Below are 25,487 nucleotides of genomic sequence, written 5' to 3' on the forward strand. Positions count from 1 at the left end.
CACGCACGTTTACCTCAAAGGGGTTCGTTTTTTGTTGCTCGGAGCACCTCGGGGACGACCACGCACTGTTCACTATGCCACAATTGTCACAAAAAAGTCCCATCCTCGCCGCGAGTCCAAGGCAGTGCGTAGTCTCGAGGCGTATCGACCCTTCGTCGCACTTGTTGCACTTTACTGACGAAAGCAGACCGTTCAGCATCTTCTTATTTACAATGAAGAATGTGGAGTCCTTACCGCCGTCATTTTCGTCGCAGCCTTCGTTCAGAAGCTCGAGCTTCCGCTTTGAAGCGGACTTCGATGCTACGGCATCCAAAACATCCCGCCTTGTCTGCGCCCGCTGCGCGATTTCTTCACTGCTCGGAATCTGGGCCGAAACTCGCGATAGAATGTTCGACGCGCGCACGCCCGGAGTTGCAACGGCTGCCGACGCGGTGCCACCGCAATCGGGTTCGCGAGAGCGTCCATCACGGTCGACGGCATCCGGCGGTCTGACATACGACGATGTGGCACCTTCCACACTCTCGGCCTCACAACAATCAGCGAAGGGTCTGAGTAGAGGCTCCGTGACGCTTGAAGAGCATGCTCCGTCCGGAACTGCGACTGGGACGGCAGCCGCAGTCGTCTGCCCTTTGTTCCAAGCTTTCCGACGCTTGCCGTACTTGTGGACGCTCCGGAACTTTTTTTGCGACAACATAGCACCGCAGTATGAGCAAGCACTCAGAAGAGACCACCGATGTAAACAAAGCTTGGTAAAAAAAGCACGCGAACGATCACAAAAACAGCAAACTGGCAAAAACCGAAGCGCACGCCGGATGATTCTCGACACGGCGGCCGCAGATGCGCTCGCGCTTCCAAGGTTGCCAAGGTGCGCGGCGCAGCTTTGACCAGTAAGAGGTCGCGCCTGCTACCACGTGACCCGCGCAGCCAATTGCCGTTCTTCGTTTTCGTTTTTTTACTTGCTCCTCGCGCTTTTATTTTCACTCGGCGAAATACGAGACCGCGACCATCGGGAAGCCGGCTTTCTCCTCTTTCCAAAGCTACCAAAATGGCGGCCCACAGTCAACAACTTGGCGCGTTTTTGCGGCGTGAACAACACCGTTTCAGGGGCTTTTTTTTCGCACTTTTCGGCGACTAGCCTCGGCAAAAACACTATTTGCGGGATTTGTAGCGCACGTTTCGCTGTAATATTTTAGAACAAGGAAGTTGAAGGTCTGAAGATTACGAAAAAAAATAAATCAGAAAATCGCATATTTTGACCAAAATCGGCACTTTACTTGCCGCGCCCCCCCTTAAATAGAACCTGAAGGGACCAGTAAAATGGGTTTCATTTTACAGGAGTTCCGTTTACTCAGAGATGAATGAGGGTGGAAAGTCAAGTATGAAACCAATCGTACTGAAGACAGTTTTAAGGGGCTGTTCTGTGTAAACAGATTTATGTTTACTGAGAGTCTACTGTATTGTGGTTTTGGGACATAAAACCCAAGGTAATAAGCATAGCCACCAGCACTTTATGTTGTCCAGCTTCTATGTTGGCACTGACAGTGTTTTCTTCATGTTGTCATACCATGTAGGTGTTTTTATGGTGCCTCAATGCCGACTACGGTACTTGCATACCTAAATTTTCATTGTTTATCATCGTATGTGTTCGTAATGTAACCCTTTTTGTGCTATGTTTTAACAAGGAGCCTGTAAGGCACTGTGAATGAATGAAACAACACAAATATAGTTAGTTGTTTGAGGATAAAATTATTGTGTGCCCTATGAGGGCTGACAAACCAAGATTGTTCTTTGCTTTGTTTTGAATAGTTTTATTGCCATGTGTACAGAGGGCATTAAGGAGCAGGACCGCAAGGGGCTTTCAGCAGTGCTAAGCCAAGTTGCAGTGCTCAAGGACAATTCGTACTGCTTAGCGAGGCATGCTTGGAACCAAGTTTGTGACGACTGGCCCTACTACACGCCCGAGGAGCAGGAATTGGTCAAGAGGTAAATGGACTAGTACTTGTTTTGTGTGTGTCTTGCAGCGAGCCTGCTTCTGTCACTTAGCAACACACCTTCTGAGCACAGGATGTAGGCATTATCGACCTGATAAAGGAGTGTGATGTGGCATTTTGTGTAATAATGCACGACACAACTTAAATATGGCTTTTCACCTGTTGCTGGCTGTTAGAACTTGATTAAGGCTGCTGGAGTACTGATGTTAGATGTTGTTCTGATACAAAATAATGTTTGTTTAGTTGTGTGTAGAACTGTGCTGCATATATTTCTTCCAGTTGAGCACAGACCATTTTAGTTACCTTCTACGCTTATGGCATCATCTATAAAAATGCAAATTGCAGACCAACATATGTAATATATAACCTCTTTAGGTCTGTCAATGCCTAGGGGCTTGATGTGCACACTTCTGCATCATGCCCAACACAGTGAATGGAGCTTTTTTTTTGTTTAAGCGAAGGGCCGAGCAATAGAAAATGTATCTTGGAAGCAGTGTAAAACCTTCGCAAATATATGCTGCTGTTAAAGGATTGTGACAAAAATCTAAAGCATAAATACATGCACTGTCTGGGAGGTATATATATATATATATATATATATATATATATATATATATATATATATATATATATATATATATATAGCATGTTGAAAGGAAAAACTTTATGGCAGCATTTAACTATGTTCAGGCATAAGCATGCTGTAATGAATGACGAGCTGAGGCAGTAGCACTGCCAATATATTTTGAGGTAGAGTGTTGAAATTGTGCACTGAGGGCAATTTAAATAATATTATTACATAATCATAATTGTAAAGATATAGTATTTCGTGTCTTAGAAGAACATACAACTTATTGTGCAAAATTTTTTTTTAGCAGCGTGCATTATGCTTTCTGGGGACTTGACCACATTTCAGAATGCGGCCACACAACCTGACCCCTCCGAGTGAAAATGGTCATCACTCTCCTCCAGCTCACAACCCTACGTCACGCACGTCGCCCAGTGTACAGGTCAGTGTGCTTGAATCTTAAGGTTGTGATAGCTAGAACTGAGCAAGTTATCGCATATTGCCGATTATAAGCAGACTCCCGTTATAGGTCGACCCGCCCCCAACTTGCAACTCCTTCTAGGCAAAAAAGAAAAGGGTTGACTTTGAACACAGCCTCATGCTGCAGCCTCAGCACACCAGTAAGTTTTTCAGAAGAGAGAGGGATGCTAAGAAACATTTATTCGACCGTGAAACATCGTTCATGACTCGTCGCTTAAGATAAGGATGAAGCAATCACAGTCATTGCCATCGTGTGAGCCAGAGCTGCTGCTCATTGTTGAAAGGGGTGCTGGTGGTACTGAGATGCAGCCCCTTGAAAACGCTGCGCTGACTATGTCGGTTGGCAGTCTATACCAGGCATCATTAACCTATCGCGCCATTCACTCAAAGAGCTCGGTTTGCACTCGGTTAGCCGGATGCACATATCCTTCACGACAGTGCATACTTTTGCTTCAATATCATCGTAGCAAACACTCAGGATTTTCCTTCTTTGGTCGTGAACCCACTCTGAATCGCCTCCTATATCGCTAGGCATCGTCCAGACTTTGGTCCGCAAAATCAACGGCGTGTCGCAGGGTACGCGAAGATCTTGGTGCTTTGTTTTCTCTGTTTCCTCATGCACTTTTCTGACACATTGAACTTCTGCACTGCCTCACTGTTGCTTTCCGTCTCTGTGTAGCGGACCGCTTGCCGCTTGAAAGCAGTGCCGTACTGTTGCCAGTGTAGTGGAGACATCTTGGCGTCTGTTGAGCAGCTTCACAAATCGTGCACACCACTGTTCGCAAGCAAGGCGAAAGGCAAAAATGGCGAGCTGATGTGAGGGTGAAAAGACTTGAAGACACTTGTGGACGAATGTGTCGGATGCATTTTACTGGTCATGTGGTTCTGTCCCCGCAGAGTGCTGCTAGATTTTCTGTGGAACACCCATGGTGCTTTGCGGGAAAGCTGAATTTTTGAATTGCCTAGTCAGCAGGCGCTGTTACAGCACGCTGTCCACTAAAGTGAGAAATGCATGTTACGTCTTTGGGGAACGATAAACGTCACGTTTTTTGTGAGCAAGAGAGGCATGTTGAGTTTTTTGCGACAGATGAACATATGTCACATTTCTTTCTGAGCCAAATGCACTGTTATACAGTTGAACCCCGCTGCAATGAACGCCTTTTCAATGAAAGACTCACGGTTCTCCGTCAGCAGTCCATAGAAGTCAATGCATAAAAATTGTCGCCACAACGAACACTTTTTCTTCTGCCATCCCGCTTCAACGAAATTTCACGATGCGATTCCAGGCTCAGATATTTATTGCTATACATTAAACCGAATGTTTAACATTTTGATTCATTTTCAGAACCTGAAAATACGTCGAAGTCCAAAACACGCGTTGGCACCACCAGAAACCACCGCTGTTCAGCAAGCATGGGCGCGGCCATCGCTATCGAGCAATGGCGGCGCCCATGCTTGCTGAACAGCGGTAGTTTCTGGTGGTGTGAACACGTGTTTTAGACTTCGTCGACGTATTTTCAGTTTCCAAAATGCATCAAAATGTTAAAAATTGAGTTTGCTGTATAGCCGCAGACGATCCGAAGCTGAAGCTCAGTTGCTTAGTTCATGGTTTCCTTCGCGCAGCTGCTGGGTGTATCTGCGGAACGATGCCTTTTCCGATTCCAATGCTTGTCATTTTGTTCGCGTTTGGCTAGTGTGGTAACTAATCAGAGCGGCTGTTTGTCAACAAAATCAGCTAGCTGTGAGTGATGGATGATAACAATGGCATAAAATAAGTCAAAAGTCACCACTTCTTGACACCCTGCTGGCATCTCAAGGTTTTGACGGTGGACAGCTGCTGGTGTTAACGTGTTAATGCAACTGTTCGGTTCGTTCACGAAAGCGATTGTAGTTATTGTTTCAGCGTGCTTTTCACCATGGCCTCGCTTTTCATGGGTGAGAATCGCGTCGTGACGCTGCTGGCACAGAATAAAAAGCAGCGGACACTTTGAATTTTGAGAATAAACATTTCTTTGTTTTGCTAGTTCAGATCGGCTATATTTTTTCAATATCGCTATAACGAAATTTTCGCTTTAACAAATTTTTTTCTGTGCCCCTTCAGTTTCGTTGTAGCAGGGTTTGACTGTACAGTTGATGACCAATTTTCCGGACGTCCGGAAATCCGGACATGTCTGATTTCCTGGTATCATCCCCAGCATCGTGAAGTTCCCCATAAAGTCAGTGTATTAAAAAGTCTGAAATTCTAGATGCTTATAGCCTTCGCCATCCAATTTTCCGGACTTCTTGAATGGTATCCGTTACATAGGCCACACCTCAGGCGCTGAGTGATGACGAGCGAGGACGTCATCAATTTTAGTGTTGTCATCGCGGTGCCTACATGTGGTACCGTCTGGCGGTGACGCCTGGCAACGGCTTTACTTGCTTTGTTTTGCTTGATTCCTGCGATGCCTTCATGTGAATACTACGTTCTCGTTGTGCCGCTTTGGGTGGTGATCTGTTATGGAGTCGTGAAAGCAAATCTGACTATTTGACGCTACGATAATTTCAAACAAGCAACGTGCGCGCAGTGTTCATATGTCTTACCAGCCAGCGTCTCCAGCTGCCTCGTCGCTGCTCGGTCCAGCATCGATTTTAGAATCACTTCTCAGAAGAGGATCGAACCAAAAATGATTCTATGCCGCGAATGCATATTGCTCGGTGTTTTCATTGTCGCTTGTGGACGCTTATGACAGCGGCGACCACAGTAAGGGTGGCGAAGACATGCCTCTACGCGTGCGTGCTGAGCAGACGAGATTTCATCCGGAACTCGCGTCATCATTTCGTGTGGCCACGTGATCAGATGGGGCGAGGCCACGAGAGGTGAACGCTTGACAGCACTTAAATATATGGCAGCCTTTACACTTGTTTTGAATTGGGCTCGATACTGGTCATACTATACTCGGGGACAACTTCCTGTGGCAATGAAGGGAAGGCTACAGAGCCAAAGTGGGCATATTCCACCATTGTAAAATATGCAGCCGCCGACCGTTTATTCGGACTCGACGGGAACCGCCGAAAAGTTGGAATAATCGGGGGTCTGAGAAAATGAATTCACTATAAAAAAAGCACTTTTATAGGCCCAATCCCCCGAAAAAACTGTCTCGCGTCTGCACACACGCACGCTTACGCGCGACCACATCGGCCTGTATCTCTGCGAGTGTCTGGCCGTCGCCATAGACAGACAGCAGCATCGATGTGGCCTGCGCTAAGTTCGCATTTGATGGTTGTGGTGTGGGCGACGTGTCATCGTCGGAGTTACTGTCCACCAGCGCCGGCTCGCAGACCTGACGATCTCATCATCGTCCCACTCTGCGCAAGGCAAAACAGCACTGTCGAATTTGGCGAACTCTACTAACGTACCCACCGCCACATCGACCCTGCTAGCACGAAGGTCATCCAAAATATTTACTGCTGTGGTAGGCGGAGTCTCAATTGCGAGGTTCTGTCCTGTGGCACTGTCCTCTTTAGTCCCAGTCATAATTCCTGCGTGGCAGAAGCAGTTGTGGATTGTTTCCCGAGTCACTGACTTCCAGGCATCGGACAACATGCTGATGGCTGTCAGAATATCCACGACGTAGTTTTTGTTACTGTTGATGCATAACAGCATGCGATTCAGGAGGCGCGACCAGTAATGAAATTTCAAGTTTTTGGTCACGCCCTGGTCCGTGGGCTGCAACACACTTGTCGTGTTAGGCGGCAAAAACTGTGCACCGCAGTTGTCGATGAACATCATGCCCATGTGCACTGCAGTTGTCGATGAACATCAGCACATTGCAATTTTGCTGTTCGTACCGGCGGACGAGCTTGCGAAGGTACTGTTCGAAGAGGTTTTGCATAATCCACGCCTTCGAATTCGCTTCATACCACACAGGGAGTGATTTGATGCCTTTAAAACATCTCGGATTATTTGATTTCACTATCACGAGCAGCGGAAATTTCTCTGTCCCCGTCATGTTGCCTTTTACAACAACTGTCAGTCGCTCCTTGCTTTGCTTCCCCCCATGACAGGGTTCACTAGACAAAGCTAGCGTCTTTTGGGGCAGCATCTTATAGAAAAGTTTCATCTCGTCACAATTAAAGACGTTTTCTGGTGGATACTGGCAGTGAGCACAGCTTGTCGTCGCGGTAGTTGGTCACGAGCGTTTGGTCGACGGAACCACTTTCACCGCATATTCGCTTAAAGGCCAGGTAGTACCTTTTCTTAAAATTGCACAACCAGCCGTCACTGATCTTTCAGCCGGTAATACCCATGTGCAGGGTGAGCGTCTCTGCATTCTGTCTCAGCAGATCGCCATTCACGGGCATTTTCCTAGCCACCGTGGCACTCAACCACATGTTCAGCGCCTCTTCAAGCTGCGGGTGGCTGCCGTCCCAGAAATTTTTCTGCTTACCCGCAGACGCTTTCTCAGCTGCCTCCAGGATGTTAGCCTTCTGCTTAAGGTAGTCCGAGATAGTTTGTTTGGAAATAGAAAATTCCCGAGAAACTCCAGACTGAGGTCGGCCACCTTCTACCTGGGGAATTGTCTCCGCTACCGACGGCGCAGCAACGGGTGGCGTCGGAGCCATTTCAGCACGCCACGGAACATGCAAGAGAGCGAGAACACAGAAAACAGTCGAACTAGGCCTAGCCGCAGGAGCAACTGACTGGCACGCTGACACATGCCAAACGCCACAGCGAACAAACTGCGTAGGTGGCTTGGCTTGGCCGCTCGACTGGCTAAAATAAAATAAAAAGTGTCGCCACACACAGCCTTTGAGATCGGCAATGGCGATTTCTGCGTGAATTTTGACACTGGCCCGATGTCCATCTATAGCTAGTGCAGCATATCAGTGCTGGCAACCTAGCAAACGTCCCAGGTGGTCAAAATTTCCGGAGCCCTCCACTACGGCGTCTCTCATAATCATATGGTGGTTTTGGGACGTTAAACCCCACATATCAATCAACCTAGCAAACGTATTGTCAACGTCGCTGTGAGCGTGTAATGGCGTACGGCGACGCATCCGGTCAGCCAAACGTAGTCCGAATAATCGAATAGTGCACAGCGAGGCATTTGAATTTTCGGTCGTGAGTTTACATTAGGATCAATGGAGCGAGTGGCGGTACCACGAAGATGTCCGAAAAAACGGGCATGTTCGAATTTTCGGCATCCGAATTAACGGTCTGGAACTGTAGTGCCACAAGTGCATCAGTTTTCCACGTGAAAGCAATAAAAAAGAACATTATTTTCTACTAAATGCTGTTTATAAAGGGATGCTGCACATGCCAAGGAGATACCATTATTATTTGTTGCTTTCTGAAGAGTCATTTCGTGTTTTTACGTGTCTGAAAACATTGCACATTTTACGTGCACCTCTCAATCAAAATGGCGTCTTCGTCTTTAGGTGAGCGCACGTCACCTTCCAGCTATTGTGACGACTCGCCGAAGGAGCGAATTTCTCTCAGAAATGGCTGTGTAAGCAGGCGTATCAAATTATGTGCAGTGAGATTACATGAACACGGCCGTCATTTGAAACGCGAGAGGAACCGAACTACTTCGCGGAGGTGTACAGGAGCAGTAGCTCTGCCCACGTAGCCTTCCCTTCATTGCCACAGAAAGTTGTTCCTGAGTATGATCAATATTAAATATAATTCGTCTTTCTGTTGCATTATTAATACTGAATCATTACTAAGAGATTGATAACTATATGTTGATGCAACAAACGCAACATGAATCAAGTTGATGTCATTGCTCTTAAAAGGAGAATATGTGCTAAATGTGTTATATGTGTCATCACAGCTTCCCTTTTCATTTAGGGCATGCTCGGACACGTAACAACTCTATATCGCGACGAAGCCAACTTTTATGAACAGTTGAAGTTAGAAATAGATTGGTGTATAAAACTGCTTGCTCGAGGCTGTTAAATAATTGGCATGGTGGAAGCAGTAGCTCTGAATACAATCAGACTTCTTTATAAGAGACTCTGATGTAACAGACAAATGGATATAGAAATACCAGTGTGTGATAAAATGCATATGTGGGGCTTATTAGAGACACATGATATAAAAGACAAGAATTGCTGCCCAGTGCATGTGTCTTATAAAGGGGTTATAATGTGAATTCAGTTGTGCCATTTGAGAAGAAAATCCTAAAGCAAACTGGGAACATTCTCACTGTCCAAAATTGCTTGTCCTTGTAATACACTGGCTTTACGCTATGTGGCAGTGCTGCAAGGATGGCTGAATCTTCAGGCATGTCCAAAAAATTACTTCTTGGCTGTATATGTGTATCATTTGTTTTATGCAAACGTTAGTCTTGAGATCTTACCTAACTGACTTATGATGGGAAAATGGAGGCTATCAGATCTAGTGATATTAATATACGGGGTGTTCTTTTTGTTTTAGACAAAACAGGTCTTCAATGAATATTCTATGGCAGTTGTGCTGCAGTCATTTTTGCTCACGTGCTCTGTCGAGGTAGAAATACTTTGCCGCAACTAATTTTACATTTGTGAGACTGATTAGCAAGAACTCTATAATTAACCGTGTAGTTATTGTTTTGAGAGTAGTTTATATTAGAAAGTTGTATTGCATGCTCATTTATGGCATATTCATTTTTTAGAATCAAGAAAAGCTGCAAGCAATTCGAGATCTTCGTGTTTGAATTTTAAGGGGTAAATAGAAACCGAATGCACTCGGCACGCAGGTGTCTTTGTTAGGTCGAACTGGAACTACCTGGTACAACGAAGTAATGAAATTTGAGTAAAGGTGTGTCGTGGTCATGTATATATTTTTTAAAGCCGCAAGTCATCTTATTTGCGCCAGCAAATTGCCTTATCTTTGCATGTGGTGTTTGGCGCTCATCTGCTTCTTCCAAGCTGTGTGCAGTAAAATCGTGATATCAACCTTTTCTTTCTCTGTGAAGCATAAAACTCATGGGTAGCCACTACGTCACATCTTGCAGACTGGCGTATTTGTGTTCCGTGCTTTTGTATGGATTAAGAAATGAACTGATGAGCACCTGAAATCACACCTGAGGAATAAGCTGTTTACTGGTGTGTTTTAGATTTCCTGCCGATTGTTCCGTGGCACATGTAGTTCCAGTCTGAGTAACAGATGCTGCATTTCCTGCGCACCAGGTGCAAGTAGTTTCTATTTCGCCTTTAAAATTCGATGAGATCTCGAGTTACGTTCAAAACATTCATGATTTCTAAAAAATGGGCATACTGTAAATTGGCATGCAGTACTACTTTCTAATACACTGCCGTCAAGTCAATAATTGAAAATTAATTAATGAGTGTGTTAATTAGTATCTTTATAATGTCATTTTAGCTGTGGCAAAATATGTTTACCTTATCATAGAGTGCGTATGCGAAAACAACTACTGTGGGCCCCTCACAATTTTTTTATTATAAAGTCTGCCTTATCTAAAAAAAAGTGCCCTCTGTCATCCATTAGGTTTCACGCATCTGTATGAAACTGGTTCCTGTATGAATGTATGAAACTGCAAATTACTTCAGTGGATTGTTACATTAATGAACTGACTATTGAGTCCCAGCAGCTTTCAGACTTTTCAAAGAATTTCCTAAGTAGTATGGCTGCTGTACTCTTATGCAGTTAGGTATTTCTTTCTGTTTCCTGGTTCAGAAACGGGAGCCATGTCCAGAGCCCCCATCGTCTGTCCCCGGCAGCAAGCGCCAGAGGATCAGCCTCTGTACCAACGGTGCTGCGACTCGGCCACCACACTCGAGAGTTCTTGCAGAGTCCACATCAGGCAATCAGCCGTGTCGTGTACAGCCGCCCAATCCTGAGCCTGTCACAAACGTGCCCTTCGCCTGCCATTCCAGCCCTGGGTCATCACCAGACTCTAGGGACTCAGGAGACTTGCATGGTATGGGAACAGCTGTCCTAAAATGATGCTAAAGATTTTCTACTCTGTATTTCTTTCAGAACAGGGTAGCTTGACTGAGCACTGCAATTACAGTGACACGTGTTTAAACACTCGCACTTTTCTTCCCGAGAGGCCACATTAATGGATTTTTTTTTACTGAAACTTTTTCACATTTTGTGTTCCTACCTCTATTAATAATTTTATGTCTCTGCACTGGTATGCATTTCTTAACTGTTTTCCTGTGGTGAAGTCTTATTCTCTTCTAAAGTTGTTTTGACAGCACTTGCATTTTGGCAGCACATTGGCATTGCACTTAACTAACCTTTTTGTTTTTTGCTTGCTTTTCTATACTTTTTTATTATTTTTGCAGGCACTGGTGTTTCATCAACTACCCCATCTCCACGAAACTCCACAAACCAAGTTCTAGAGTATGTCACGTAAGTTCTGCAATTTTCCTGTTTTATGTACAGTGATACGAGTGAGCAAAACATTGCGACATTTGAAAAGTGGTGACCTAATTAATGTTACACATGAAAATATTCATCTGTTGATTTATGTATGGTATGTGCCACTCAGCATGCATTGATAAGTTTGTTTGCAGACTTAGCCACGCGTTGGCTTTTAATTGAAATCCTCTTCGTAACTTGCTGGTTAACTTCACTTCTATAGAGCTTTATTAGCTATACATTTCATGCGGGACTCACTGTTATCGTTCCAGGATTAGGCTAAATTTACAAATAGAATATTAGCAACGTATGAAATATCCTATGCAAAAGGCGTCGTGTCTTTTTTTTTTTTCTAAGGCCATTTCTCCCAGTGATAAAACAAGGATTTCCTGAATTTTCGAGTTTCATTAGTATCGCTAAAACCCTGCATGTAATTTTTTTAGTGTGAGTAGCATGAAACATCTCAAATAAAAAATAAATTGTTAATAGTGCTTGAAAATTCCAGCTTTTTCATATGTTGTGTTATTTTCTTTGAGCAAAACAATGATCTCTTGCTTTTTTTTTTTACCGCGTGCAGCAAGTACACTGAAATCATAAGCAAGGAGCAGCGAGATCGATACAAGGCTGACTTCAATGCCGAGTATGAGGAGTACAAAGCCCTCCATTCCACAATAGAATCTGTGTCGAAGAGATTCTCCGACCTGGAAGACTGCCTACGCACTGCCCGAGAAGGAACGGAACAGTGGAATGTAAGTTGATTGCAAGCACACTGCCTTCAATATGAGCATTCAGACTGACATGTCAATCAACATACTATACTTTCGTGAATGTAAGTTGAGCATGATTGTGGTATGTGGTGGAATTAATCTTTGAATCCATCAAAACCAGAACTTTGTAATAAGATGTTTTTTGTTTCATATATAAATCTTCCCAATTAACTGGTACAGTGACAGTAATTTCACACGTTTGGCAAGACTGGTAGAATCTTATCTGCATGCAGCATTTTTAATGCTATGCATTTAGATAGTGAAAGTGAGTACAGCTTAGCATGTTCACTGTAGAATGGTATATTTCATAATGTCTGTTTCTTGAGTGGTGCTTGTGCAGTGATGGACAAACTTTACAGAAAAGACATCTGCGGCAGCTCTTGAAGGCATGCCGAAGGTCAAAGTGGGAAGAAAAATTGGGGGACCCTTAAAGGCTAGTCAAACAGGCTCCAATTTTTGTTCATATTCTCTAAAGAAGCTCGGCAATATGTAGAGTAGACCGCGGTGATCACCTTTCTCGAATATTACAGTGCTGCACAGAGCCTCTATTACGAAAAACAATTCCCGCACCCCTTCACCTCGCCTGACCAATACTCTCTTTACGTGAAGTGATGCAATCGATGTAGCACGCAGCTCGTCGATTGGCCTAAACCACTCGCAACCATAGGCTACGCCTTGCCCTTCATGTGAGGGACAAGGGTAGCAAGGTCGCACGAAAATTTGAAACCAGCTGAAACCGTTATCCTATCCCCTGTAACTTCTTCCTATCCCCTGTAACTTCCTTAATATAGCACAAGTTCACAAAATTCCTGCACAAAATTCCTGCGGTAGCATGTTCAGAAAGGCAAAGTGCTCATCTTTCTCTTCATAAGAATTTTTAGACCTCAGGGTTGTTTACCAGCCTTTAAGCTTCACCTTAAAGGACCCCTGACAGTGAAAGTTTTGTTTGCGAGTTTTTTTACAGTAATTTGTAGCATTGCATCTAATAATGCAAAAATTGTATCATAAATGCTCTAATGCATCGTATAATTAATGCTAGCGGCGTTAATTCAGAACGATTTTGCGTCAGTTCAAAACGCCTGCCGAAATAACATCAGAAACTAACGCCCCACAGTGGAGCAGTGCCTGAAACTGTGTGCTCAAGCTTCGGTGATGCTAAAACACGCCGTTTTCAAATAGAGGGACCCGCAAGCAGTGATGAATGAAATGATGTGGAGGCTTTGAGCATGTTCCCCTCAGAAAAAAGAAAAGCATTCCTCGCTTAAGCAGACTGAACCACTTCAAGAACAGCCCGACAAAAGAAGCAAGAGGGGTGACGAACAGTAGTTCTCGCCGGGTGCCAGTCGCGGTATTGTGCGCGCCCTGCAAATGTTCACCTCTGCAACGTCGCAAGGGGATCCCCTATCTACGTGAAACCACAGAAATCTATTGTACCCGAATACTCGGAGGAGCAGGCACCCTTACTTAAAAACGAAATTAAAATAACTTCTAGGCAACTCGAGTTTCCAAATTTCGTGTCGGGGGGTCCTTTAAAGAATTGAACGTGATAGGGATATCCTGTCCCTAGTGCGCAGTTCCACTTGGTGCATACATTTTATTGTATAATGTTAGTCGAGAAGTCTGGATTAGTTTAGTGTAATCGATAAAGTTGAACGTGGCTTGTGTTGGTGAAGCCCTTTGCATGTGGCTGCATTCTGTGCAATGAGTAGCATGCTTTAAACCACGAGCACTTAATGCACATGAAATCTTTTCGAACTTGCTATGCACCCACTACGTTGTCTTAAGAGAATACGCGCATAACCTGTCTGCCTTTTGTAATGGACCACTGGCTTGAAACCATGAAGTCGTTATGATAACCACATGATCTGATGCCTAATGACAATGTACGCCTGTACTATGCAATATTACTGCAATATGACATGTTGTGTTGTGAAACCTGTGTTTTTGTAAAGCATGAAAGTTATTTTTGTCACAGCATTTCCTTGCAGAGGAAGTTATTTTCACTGTGTTTCCAAGCAGATGCGTAGATTTGGGATGTAACACCTGCTTGCCACACAAACGGCCTGGGTTTAATCCTCACTAGCACTGGGATATTTTTATTGTTTGTTTTATTTGCATCTTTCTCGATTTTTCGGTCTCGGACAGGATGATAATTTTTCGCTCACAACCAAGACACTCACCCTGACGCTGTAATTTATGCAGAACAAGCGCTTTAATTATCTTAAAAAAATTCGTAAAGCATGCTCTAAGTCACTGAAGGCACAGAAGAGCTGGTCGGCCCTCTGCTGTTCCTGGCTTGACTGGGCACCTGCGCATTCGCATGGCAAAGCGCGATGTGTTCATCTGATTACAGCGTAAAATATGAGTATTGGCCAAATATTGATCGGATTTGATTGGTCATCATTTGGCAATTGTAGCATGAAGTAGCTTAATTAGGCAAATTCACTTAATTGGTCTAATTTGCATATTCAAGACTTATTATTGATTAACGTGCATCTCAAGTAAACTTTGCTTGATTACATTACATTTAAATCAATTAAGGTAACTTTTCTTATTGTCTATCATATTCAACACTTGGTCTCAATTAGTGTGCATTCCATGTGAACCTTCACTTAATGAGCAACATTTGAGATTATTGTTAATTATAATTAGCTCAGCTGGACACATTTTGTTGAGCTTGGCATGACTAGGCACACCAGAATCAACTATGCTTGTCTAAAACTAATTGGGTTTCAATCAAACTAAATTTTAATGCACGTGTAATTAAATGTGACCCTGCCTAATTAGGATTGGCATAACTAGGCACAGCTATGCTTAGGGAACGCAGCATGACGCTGGCTAGTTGGACAAACAACATGTGTAGCAGCTCTGTTGTAAGGAAGTCACTGATGATTCTATTAAGTCTTTGAAAGTTATTGTATGTCTTTGAATCGCAAATTGATTGATCAGCATATATAATTCCAGTTACAGAGGGTGGTTAGGTACTGCATGTGTTCACAATTTAGCCCTCTGGAGAACCTTGAGAATGTGTTTGGGACGTTTGCATGGTATATTCGTGAAGTCAGTCATTAACACTGAAGTGTTCGTGTGCATCAAAGCATAGCTAGCGCCAAGTGTCATAAGCCACTAGACTGAGAGAAGGGCAAACATTGTGTGCACTTGCATAGCTAGCTCTCTCCCTCATCTGGACTTACTTTTTTTGTTTGTTTACAGCGTGTGAAGCAGCAAATCGTGAAGGAATACGAGGAAAGCAAGCGTGACCAACGGTATCAGCAGGCTCGGCGAAAGTTTCAGTACCTGCACGACAAGCTCGCACACATCAAACGCATGGTGATGGACTATGACTCGCGCTCCCACAACCTCTTCAAGTCCTAACACAACTGCTTGCCACGTCCTTAGATGCCTCCATGTTCAGTTTAGAGTTTGAAGAAGTCCTCCCATTCCTGCTCCCCATTTTCCCCGCTGTTGTTCCCCTGTGAAGACAAATTCATTGTCACAGACACCAAGCCATTCCCACAGCCAACCTGCATTTCATCAGTTGCCAAGTGGTGCAGCCCTTTGTCCCCCTGCATTTTTAGTTCTCCTTTTTTATTTATTGAAAACCTTGGCCAGTGCAATTAGCCAATGGGCATCCACTTTGGCATACCGGTGGCTATGCTTGCTTTCTGGAGCCTTTGCTTTTACAGATGAGTTGCATACACAGTAAGCTGGTGGCTTCCGGGTGTGTCCTCGTGGGGCTTAGTTACGCTCTCTCTCTCCAAAGCTGTGATCAGCTGGATATGTGATGAAATCGGCGTAGGTATTTAGATGCCAGTAAAGTTGGCAGATGCATGGTGCAATTTCTATGCAGCTCCCACTTGCTACCTGAAGAAAGCCATCCTTCTTGCTTTTCATGCATGCCACAAGCTGCTGAAGCTTATTGTTTGACCTGCTCAGTACAAGCGCACGGCTCCTGGTCTCTGAATAGGAGGCCCCATTTCCTTCCTTTCTCCAGGGAGTGGGGACACCATGCTCAGCGACCAAGCAACAGAAGTGGCAACTATTCTGCAGCCAAAACAGCAGTGTTGGATCTTTTCCCTTCCCCACATTGCTGGCTGCTTGTCTGCTGTGGGAATGGAAACATTAGTGTCATGTTTTTTTTTTTTTTTTTTTCCCCATGCCGCCATTTGTGCTTTCTCCGGGTGTGTGCGAGGGGTGCTTGGCCTTACATTCCAGCTTGGACGGTCACTCCTCTCCCCATCCCACCATATCTTCTCCCTGTGGTCTCATCCCCCTCCTCCACTCCTCCCAAATTTCGTTCACCTAGGCTTTTATTTTCTTCTCCAACCCTGTGTGCATTTCCCCTGTACAGGACATATGTGGGCACCATAGGTGGCCTGCCCTCCTTCACCCCAGCCCTCTTTGTTTTTGTAAACACAAGAGATTAGCTTTCCGTCTCTCCATTCCCGTTTCTCTCCTCCTCCCGAGACCTCATTGGCTGACCTCTGAGAGAGCAAGAGGAAAGCGTGACGGCATACACCAAGATAGGCTATTTATGTTGACGACCGGATGACGGATCACTCCACTACGCAACGAAGACAGATATGCACTTGTGTTTTGTTTGCCGCCTTCCAGTTATTTTTATTACCTCTTTGCCAACTGCTCCTTTTTTTTTTCATTTTTCCTTCTCTCTGGTGTGTTCCTGCTATTATGTGTATGTATGTATGTACTTGCGCGACTCAAATTGCGGTGGATGGATTTAATCAGATGGCAGCGCCGTTCTGTTCTATCTATTTTTTTTTTGCCTTTTTTTGGGAAGGCGCCCTCTGGCATTTGTGTTGCACCCACTCGAGAAATGGGCCACAAAAGCGCACTTTTCGTCAGAAATGTTGCTTTAAAGGGGAAAAAAAAAATAGGCCCACACAAAGGAGGATATTCCAACGGGACTCACGTCAGGCCAGGTGCAGCGCTTTGGCTCACATACCAGCCTCTCTGTTGTGTCGTCCGCTATTTTTTTATGTACTATATTTAAAAAAAGTGTACTCAGATAAACAAGAAAAAAAAGGTTTACAAATGCAAAACTAAAAAAAAAATATTTTTGGGGAGGGGTTCGATTTGCATCCTCTAAGCAGCCTGTTTGCCGTGCATTGTAGTTCTTTGTGTACAGCCAAGCATTCTAAGAACACTAAAGAGAGTATTAAAGAAAAAATATATATTGAAGTTGGATACAAAAATCCTCGATGCGCAGCATTGCAGAGCGAATGAAGGCTTGCAGGGAGTCGCGTTTTGCTCATGAGAGTATTAGGCGTCTTAACAATCGTCTTGCAGTAAAGTGAGACATTCAGGGTGCGACTGCGCATCACAAATAATCAGTATATGCATCATCGTAAGACGGAAGCTGATTACTGTGCAGCAATTTGCGCTGACAAACGTTCCTCTTTATGTAAACGTCGGCGCGTACTTAACATGCCCAGCCCACAAATGCCTGGAAACTGGTCTGTTGATTCCTGAGGGATGGCCCCAAGCATTGGCAAGCTTGCAGCACATATTTGCAGCCGTGTACATGGCGGGTTGGGGCAGATGCATTTCAGACTGTGATGGATGCATGCGTTTTACGAGTTGCTGCCAAACGTTTTACACAGTTGAAGTGCCATTGAACGAGTCTTTTGAGCAAGAGTGCTTACACATACGTACATGAAACATGTTACATGCAAGTCGTGATGTTTAAATAACAGGCCCTTTGCATGCAAACTGGTTGGTGGGTTACTGCAGCCCTGCTTTTTGAATGTGTGGCATTCAGAGAAATATATCAAACTTCAGCATTGACATACGCACGTGTCTTGTCTTTTTCTTCTTACATTGCTGGCCTGTATTTGTGGCGGGCCATTCGGTTCACAATTGTGCCATGTTGGCCTTTGTAAGTGGTTTGCAACATTAGCGCTACTGTTTGCTATCGCCTGTCTGGAAAATATGTGGTGCAATTCGCAACCAGCCATCGCAGTGAAAAAAGGAGCCACTGCTAAAGGCATCATCATCATCAGCCTGGCTACGCCTACTGCAGGGCAAAGGCCTCTCCTATGATCCGCCTATCAACCCGGTCTTCTGCTTTCCGTTGCCATGTTATACCTGCGAACTTTTTAACCTCATCAGCCCACCTAACTTTGTCTACCCTATGTATGTTCGCCTTCTCTGGGAATCAAGTCGGTTACCCTGAATGACCAGCGGTTATCCTGCCTACGGACTACATGCCCAGCCCATGTTCATTTCTTCTTGATTTCAACTATTATATCCTTGACCCCAGTTTGTTCCATGACCCGCTCTGCACTATTCTTGTCTCTCAAGGTTACATCTATCATTTTCCTTTCCATCACTTGCTGCGTCGTCCTCAATATAAGCTCAAGCCTCTTTGTATGCCTCCAGGTTTCTGCTCTGTAGATAAGTACCGGCAAGGTGCAGCTGTTATATACCTTCTTCTTGAGGGTTAGTGGCAGATTACCATTCATGATATAAGGATGCTTGCAGAATGTGATCCACCCCATCCTTATTATTCTAGTTATTTCACTCTTATGGCTCAGCTCCTCGGTTACTACCAGTCCTAAGTAGACATATTCCTTTACAACTTGTAGTGTCTCTCCACCCATTGCTAAGTGCTGTTTTCTACCGAGACAGTTGCACATTACTTTAGTTTTGTGCATATTTTCAGACCTACTCTTCTGCTTTTCGTGTAATCATGATTTGCAATTTCTCCCTGGGTTACTCATCAAGCCAATGTCATCAGGAAATCGCAGGTTATCAAGATACTCTCCATTAACTCTTATCCCTAACCTTTCCCAATCAAGGGTCTTGAAAACCTTCTGCAAACGTGCGGTGAATAGCATTGGAGAGATCGTGTCTCCCTGCCTGATACCCTTCTTTATTGGGATTCTGTCGCTTTCATTATGGATAACTATGGTGGCTGTGGATCCATTGTAGATTTCTTCCAGTATGTTTATGTAGGGTTCATTAATGCCCTGATTCCGTAGTGCTGCTGATGTCTCGACCGAGTCGAACGCCTTCTCGTAATCTATGAAGGTTATGAAGGAGTTGGTTGTATTCCGAGCATTTCTCTATTACCTGATTGATAGTATGAATATAGTCTATTGTGGAGTAGCCTGTACTAAATCCTGCTTGGTGCTTTGGTTGATTCAGCTCTAATGCCGCCATGAATCTATTAATAGTTATTTTTGCTGAATGAATCAAATGGTCAACGAAGTTCCAATTTTGTGCCGCTTATTGCAGTTATTGCAGGGGTTTCACACCCAAAAGCAATACGTGGTTGAGGCTCCAGAAATTTCGCCCACCAGGGGTTCTTTAACCTAAATCAACGTAAGCAGGCTTCGGACATTTTCGGCTCCACCGAAGATGCGGCATCTACACCTGCGCCTCCGTCTTGCGACTTTCGTGTCGGCAGTCAAGTACCACAACTAGACCACCGCGGCGGGTGGCAGAAAATGTAGGAGTCTCTGAGATAACGGGAAAATATGACTGTTTTGGAATACCTGGTCCAAGCCTTTGGAGCAGGTATTCAAACTGTGCTGCGTGTCTGTGGTACTCCATGGAAAATAAGGTAATGCAGCGTTCGCCTTCTAAAAAAAGAAATAAATATTAATCGTTTATTGTACATATATGTTGAAGGCTACGACGAGACACTATACATGATTCTTCCGAATCCGAGAATCAGTCACTTAGCTCTAGGACAATGTTTGTCCAAGGCAACCTGAACAGCCGCGATGCTCCCGAGCAGGGACTCGAGTTCTGGCTTGCCCATCTGGAACTGCAGCTCTCCCAAAGATACTTGTGCCGTGGGACCTTCAAGATCCACCCTCCACGAACAAGATGCTAGCCCCGGATTCCACCGACTCTGGGCCACAACACTGGCCCGGACGCGCGCGCGGTGGTTTCTCCAGAACCGAGAAGTGCACTCCGCTTGCTCCCCAGTAAGACCACCTTCCTGTCGCTTGGTCTGCGATGTCAGGAACGCTTCCAGCTGTGTCCAGTCCATGTTTGAAGCAGCAAGTGTCTGAAATAAACCGTTTGGCGTGGTTGGGAAACCTCACGGTTGAAGACGCAAGCACTTTGACAGCTGTTGTTACCACCGTTCGTAACGCTCTCAATTAAATCTAAATGTGTTTTTTACATTATGTTTTTACATAGCCCTCTTGAAGTTACAACAGATAACGCTGTGCATTTTTTTTCTTAACCGATGAGGAAAGGTATTGAAAAGTTACCTTCAGCACTGTCGTTGCTTTGGCAACCAACTTGGAAAAGTGTTCATCTGAGAGCGAAGGATACAGTTCGTTTTTTAACAAGTCGTCTGTCACATCAGGATTGCCGTAGAACAATCGCTGGGCTAGGCCACTTAGCAGGCCGAAAAATGCCTCGTTACTCATAACTAATTTCTTCAATGAATATCCTCCCACTTGTGAATAACTCCCAATGGTTTCGCCGGCCCAATTTCAGAATTGAGTGCTGGCTAGTGTCGTCTACTACGGAGCTGTTGTCAACTAATAGCAGCAGTTTCGAACCTTACCAACGTCTCCTCTAGAAAGATGCCCGCGACATCCCGCGCTTTCCTATGACATAGCCATGGAGGAAGGAAAAACTTTTCTTCCTCCATGGACATAGCCTCCTAGATTTCCCTTGCTTGCCGGATTATCGGCGGTCACTTGAAAAGCGGCCGTCATCGGAGCTATGGTGATGACGCCACCTTAGTAGGGGTGTTTTCAAAAAAGTTTTTACGTTTTTGGAATTTATATGCAACAAAAATAACGTAAAAAATTTTAAAAAGGCGTAAACGTAGTTATATTTACCCTACGTAAGTCACGCTGTCATTAACCAAGCAACTTCTTCGTTACAAGGCATAGCCTCTAAAGTTAGTAACAAACGCCAAAGCTACCAATCTCAAAGGCCTAGTTCAAAGACTTACTTTTACGTAGGCAGCGCCGCCATAGATGACCGGTATTTTACGCTTATTCGGCAGGCAAAGGAAATCTAAGAGGCTATGCCTATGAGGACGAAATGTTCCTCGTGGTTCAGTGCTTTCTCCACAAAAAACGCTCGCGACTGGCACTACTACTTTCGCTTCTAGTACACTCTACCATGTAAGTATTGTGGGAAACTCTATGCACTCTACTTTCACTCAAATCAACGTTGACTCCATTCGACAGTGACATCATCACAAAAACACAATTGTGTTGCCTTTAAAACGGCAACAGACATTTTTTTTTTTTTTTTGAAATCTCAAAGGCGGCAAGGTTCAAAACGGCCGTCGCAGCAAGCGCTTAACGTCGACCACCTTTCCTTTCTTTGTGACGCCGACACTCTTCGGGCAGCGGAGGAGGAGAAAACAGGAGAGGGCTGGAGACCAGCTTTTTGGCTCAAGTCGCAGGTATCTTTCTAAAATAAGCGTTGACCTTACAAACTCTAAAACCATGTCAATTGGCAGTTCGCAAAAAAAAAAAAAACTATTCAGCTGTGCTTGCTTCAAAACGGCCGTTTGTCAAGTGTAGCAACTTGTAGTAATGTCAACAACAACAACAACAACAACAACAACAAAAAAAAAAAGCACTGTAGCTTCGTTAGAATGTGTTGAGTGGCGTGACCGCGCGGCACGCTGCGCGCCGGCTGGGCATGCCCTCTCCTACCTTTCCTTCCTCCGTGACTCCAATCAACGCCAACATCCAACACCAACATCAGACAAAATAACATCACGACTAGAATACGATGAACCCGCCACAGACTATGTGTCACAAGTTAGTAAAACACTCTACCTGAACCACCGAATAAAGAACGCCTAAATTGCCTGAAAAAAGTTTTTCAACACAGCGATTCTGTCGCCGTCTATTTATACACTTTGAGCCAAGTCAAGCCGCTTTTTGGCGGTTATTGGGTAAATGGAGCGATTTGGTCACGGAGCTGTCAAAACGTTCGTGCCACCGGGTGAACCGAAACACTGCCCACAATAATAGAATACGAGCACCCGGACTATCTGGCTGTGCCTAAGATAGAGGGCAGAACACAGGTGACTGAGCCACACAATGGGTGTCCCGCCGCAAATATCTTCGACATTGGACGGTATCGAAGGTGAGTGAAGCTTTTTAATGCGTTGCGTACGCGTAGAATAACTGCCTGTAATTTATTGAAGGACATATCACCCCTGGGCGCATCGCTAGATGCACTAACAGATACCGAAACTTAGTCAATGTCGCCGGTTTAAGTACCGGCCTCATGTGCCCGCATTCTGTAGCGATCGAAGTGCGCGCTAGCATTGGTGTCCGGCATTTATTATCTACTCTGACGACCTCTTCTACAGTGTCTTTCGCATTTCCAGTGTTACTTTTGGATGTTGATATCAATGTTAGTAAACAAATCAATATGTGACTCAGTTGCATTTTGCCTGTCGCGTTCGCAGATGCACAGCAGACGCATCCTGTTTTGGAACGCTTGCTCGAATGCGTCCAACACTACGAGTGTTTCCTGTTGTCCCAATCTGTGTACAGAGTCTGAACACAAAGCCAAGCGGATGGCAAAAGAAACATTGAGACGGAGTTGGTCAAAACACAACGCAATGCGCGTGTCTGTTCCTGCCCGAGTGGACAGATTAGACAGATTTAGTTGCACATCCACAGCAGCCCTATGGACGGAGCCACCCATTGCGAATCGCTGGCAGGCTTTGTCCGAACGGCTGCTGTGGATGCGCAACTAAACCTGTCTAATTGTGGCCGACCTACACGGGGTATGCGAACGTAAAGTCCCTAGCCTCTAGAAATCACTAAAGTAGCGCCATTTGTGTCGTCGGGCATTTATTATCTACTCTGACGACCTCTTCTACAGTGTCTTTCGCATTTCCAGTGTTAGTTTTGGATGTTGATATCAATGTTAGTTAACAAATCAATATGTGACTCAGTTGCGTTTTGCCTGTCGCGTTCGCAGATGCACAGCAGACGCATCCTGTTTTGGAACGCTTGCTCGAATGCGTCCAACACTATGAGTGTTGTCGGTTGTCCCAATCTGTGTACAGAGCCAGAACACAAAGCCTAGCGGATGGCAAAAGCAACATTGAGACGGAGTCAGTCAAAATACAACGCAATGCGCGTCTGTTCCTGCCCGAGTGGACAGATTAGACAGATTTAGTTGCGCATCCACAGCAGCCGTACGGACGCAGCCACCCATTGCGAATGGCTGGCAGGCTTCGTCCGAACGGCTGCTGCGGGCACGCAACGAAACCTGTCTAATTGTGGCCGACATACACGGGGTATGCGAACGTAAAGTCCCTAGCCTCTAGAAATCACTAAAGTAGCGTCATTTGTGTCGGCGTGAAAGCTCCTCCTCTTCCCCGTGCTTGGTAGGCTTGGTCAATGTTTACAGATACTTCTTTAGTTTCGGTACTCCCCGCTTCACCTTTTGGGAGCAGGCTGTCGGCTGCACTTCCCACCACCGCAGTGCTGCAGTCGAACTTTGTGCCAAGCAAATGAGGGTCGTCTGCTACAGGTAGGCGCGGTGTAGTTGGTGAGCAGCGTTTACACAGCGATTTCATGTTAAGAGCGTCGCACCGCAACTTCTTGATTTAGGCACTAGAAGTATAACGTCAGGCCTAGATGCCGGTGCAGTGTCTTTCCGGGTCCCTGGTAAAAATAACAGCTTTCGTAAGCATAGTGCTAGGCGAGCATTTGTTGATTAAAGAGCTGTTTCGTCACCATGTAATACCGGTGTTACATGGGCATTTTTAGTCGCGATCAGTGCCGATCCGGATTAACCACGATAGAGATTAGGTGCTGCTACACGTTCACTTATAATCACGATCAGGCGTGATCGAGATCAAGACTTCCGATTTGCCTGAGAGATCGCAATTTTGCTGCCGTCTGCACCCCCTAGCAGAGCTTGTTGAAAGCACAATAAACAAGAAAATCGAGGATAGTTCAATAAAACACTTTAAAACAACAAGATGTTCCTAAAGAACAAATGGTGAACTGTTTAAATTTGAAAAATATCTGAAGTATTGCATATTTTAGGATTCGCATTGACCGCATGTAGTGAAGGGAGAAGCAGACGACCAGTAGTCGACCGTTGCCTTCGGCGCTCAGTTCAACTCTTTCCCTGTCGGAGCTGTTAGAGCATCTCGAAGCAAACTGATTATGAATGTCGCAAGCCTTTCGACTACGTCGCAACGTACACGCACTTCGTGGTCGAATCAAGAGACCCGTACAGTAATTGACCGCTGGCAGGAGCGACTGGAACAGACTTGAGGAGCCAGAAGTGAAACGCTGGAGCGTACAACAAAATAGACGCTTCGCTGCGACTACGCGGCTACAAGCTGGGGCAATCGTAAATGAAAGCGAAAGTTAATCTCACACAGCAATACAGGTAAGTGCTAGTAAAATTTTATCGAATGATGGATTTATGGAATTACTATTGTAGTGGCATAACGAAATTTTTGATATTCGAGCGATTCTTGAAACAAATAACATTGCTGATAAATGGCTCTATAAATATACTGTACGCCGAGCTTTGTCAGTGGCATGTTTTGTGGCACAAATATTCCACCTGGGGCACTTCATCTGACCCAATCTCGAACCGGATTAGCTTGGGTCGTGTAGCAGCGGTCATAAAGAGTATCGCTATCAAGAAAACTGATCCAGGTCGCCCTGATCGCAATTAGAAGTGCCCGTGTGACACCGGTATAACTCTTGTTCTTCCAGGTAGTAGAAAAAAAAAAAAATTAGGAGCTCGATTGTATTAGCCATGTCTCAACGAAGCCTCGGTAAAAGCTGTAACTCATCTGGTTACAGCTTAGTTTAGAAGCTATTTTCGCCAGTCTTAGCATAGGGATCATCGAAGCTGTGCACATTAACTTTTCGCACGAACAAGCACCTCGGCGGGCCGTGCCCTAAAGGAAATTGAAACCGACCCATTGCTGTAAGGTATCACCCACGTTTAAAATCCCACTGAAACGACACTATTTCTGTATTCAGCTGGTATAAACCAGTGCACTTCCTTCTTCTGAAGATTTGAGTGTCAGAAGCATATTGTAATGGTGAGTATTTAATAAGTGAACGCCGGGTAGGCTAACACTGCACACAGTATGCAAGGATGCAGGACAAGAGGGCAGTTCAGACATAGCCCCACAACAACATCGTCGTCTTCATTTCTTCTGCGTCATTTCTGCACCCATGCCTGAGGTACCTTTCTATACCCCTGACATTACCCCGGGCGGCAAAGCACCGTCCCGGTGCCTGCTGTTATTAGACTGATGGGTCACTGTGATAGGGCTTCAGGCGAGACACATGCACAATGTCACTTCTGGATGTAAC

The 25,487-nt window shown here is 44.9% G+C and overlaps 3 protein-coding genes across 6 annotated transcripts in view; 2 read left to right on the plus strand and 1 right to left on the minus strand.

The window, feature by feature from the left end:
- The window catches only part of LOC119159416 (Suppressor of Triplolethal), a 36,208-nt gene extending 20,122 nt beyond the window's left edge, over positions 1-16,086 (plus strand). For both annotated transcript variants that reach the window (XM_037412168.2, XM_075865166.1), the window contains 6 exons: positions 1,827-1,983; positions 2,908-3,001; positions 10,703-10,946; positions 11,317-11,383; positions 11,970-12,141; positions 15,373-16,086. In XM_037412168.2, coding sequence (XP_037268065.1) covers positions 1,827-1,983; positions 2,908-3,001; positions 10,703-10,946; positions 11,317-11,383; positions 11,970-12,141; positions 15,373-15,534 — 896 coding nt within the window. In that variant the 3' untranslated portion in view covers positions 15,535-16,086. The remainder of the gene's footprint in view (positions 1-1,826; positions 1,984-2,907; positions 3,002-10,702; positions 10,947-11,316; positions 11,384-11,969; positions 12,142-15,372) is intronic.
- Positions 16,087-19,761: 3,675 nt separating this feature from the next.
- LOC119159417 (COMM domain-containing protein 1) lies at positions 19,762-20,663 on the minus strand. Its single transcript, XM_037412169.2, has 2 exons — positions 20,406-20,663; positions 19,762-20,197 (listed from the first exon to the last, which is right to left on the minus strand). The coding sequence occupies exons 1-2, from the start codon at positions 20,565-20,567 to the stop codon at positions 19,859-19,861; spliced, it is 501 nt and encodes a 166-aa protein (XP_037268066.1). The 5' UTR covers positions 20,568-20,663; the 3' UTR covers positions 19,762-19,858.
- A 1,220-nt stretch (positions 20,664-21,883) lies between these two features.
- LOC142763884 (RNA polymerase II elongation factor ELL-like) overlaps positions 21,884-25,487 on the plus strand; it is a 64,311-nt gene continuing 60,707 nt past the window's right edge. The window contains exon 1 of one of the 3 annotated variants that reach the window (XM_075865167.1): positions 21,884-22,260. In XM_075865167.1, coding sequence (XP_075721282.1) covers positions 22,215-22,260 — 46 coding nt within the window. In that variant the 5' untranslated portion in view covers positions 21,884-22,214. The remainder of the gene's footprint in view (positions 22,261-25,487) is intronic. The other 2 variants (XM_075865169.1, XM_075865168.1) reach the window with 2 other exon arrangements.

The sequence above is a fragment of the Rhipicephalus microplus genome, chromosome 1, assembly GCF_043290135.1.
Source record: "Rhipicephalus microplus isolate Deutch F79 chromosome 1, USDA_Rmic, whole genome shotgun sequence".
Lineage (NCBI taxonomy): Eukaryota > Metazoa > Arthropoda > Arachnida > Ixodida > Ixodidae > Rhipicephalus > Rhipicephalus microplus.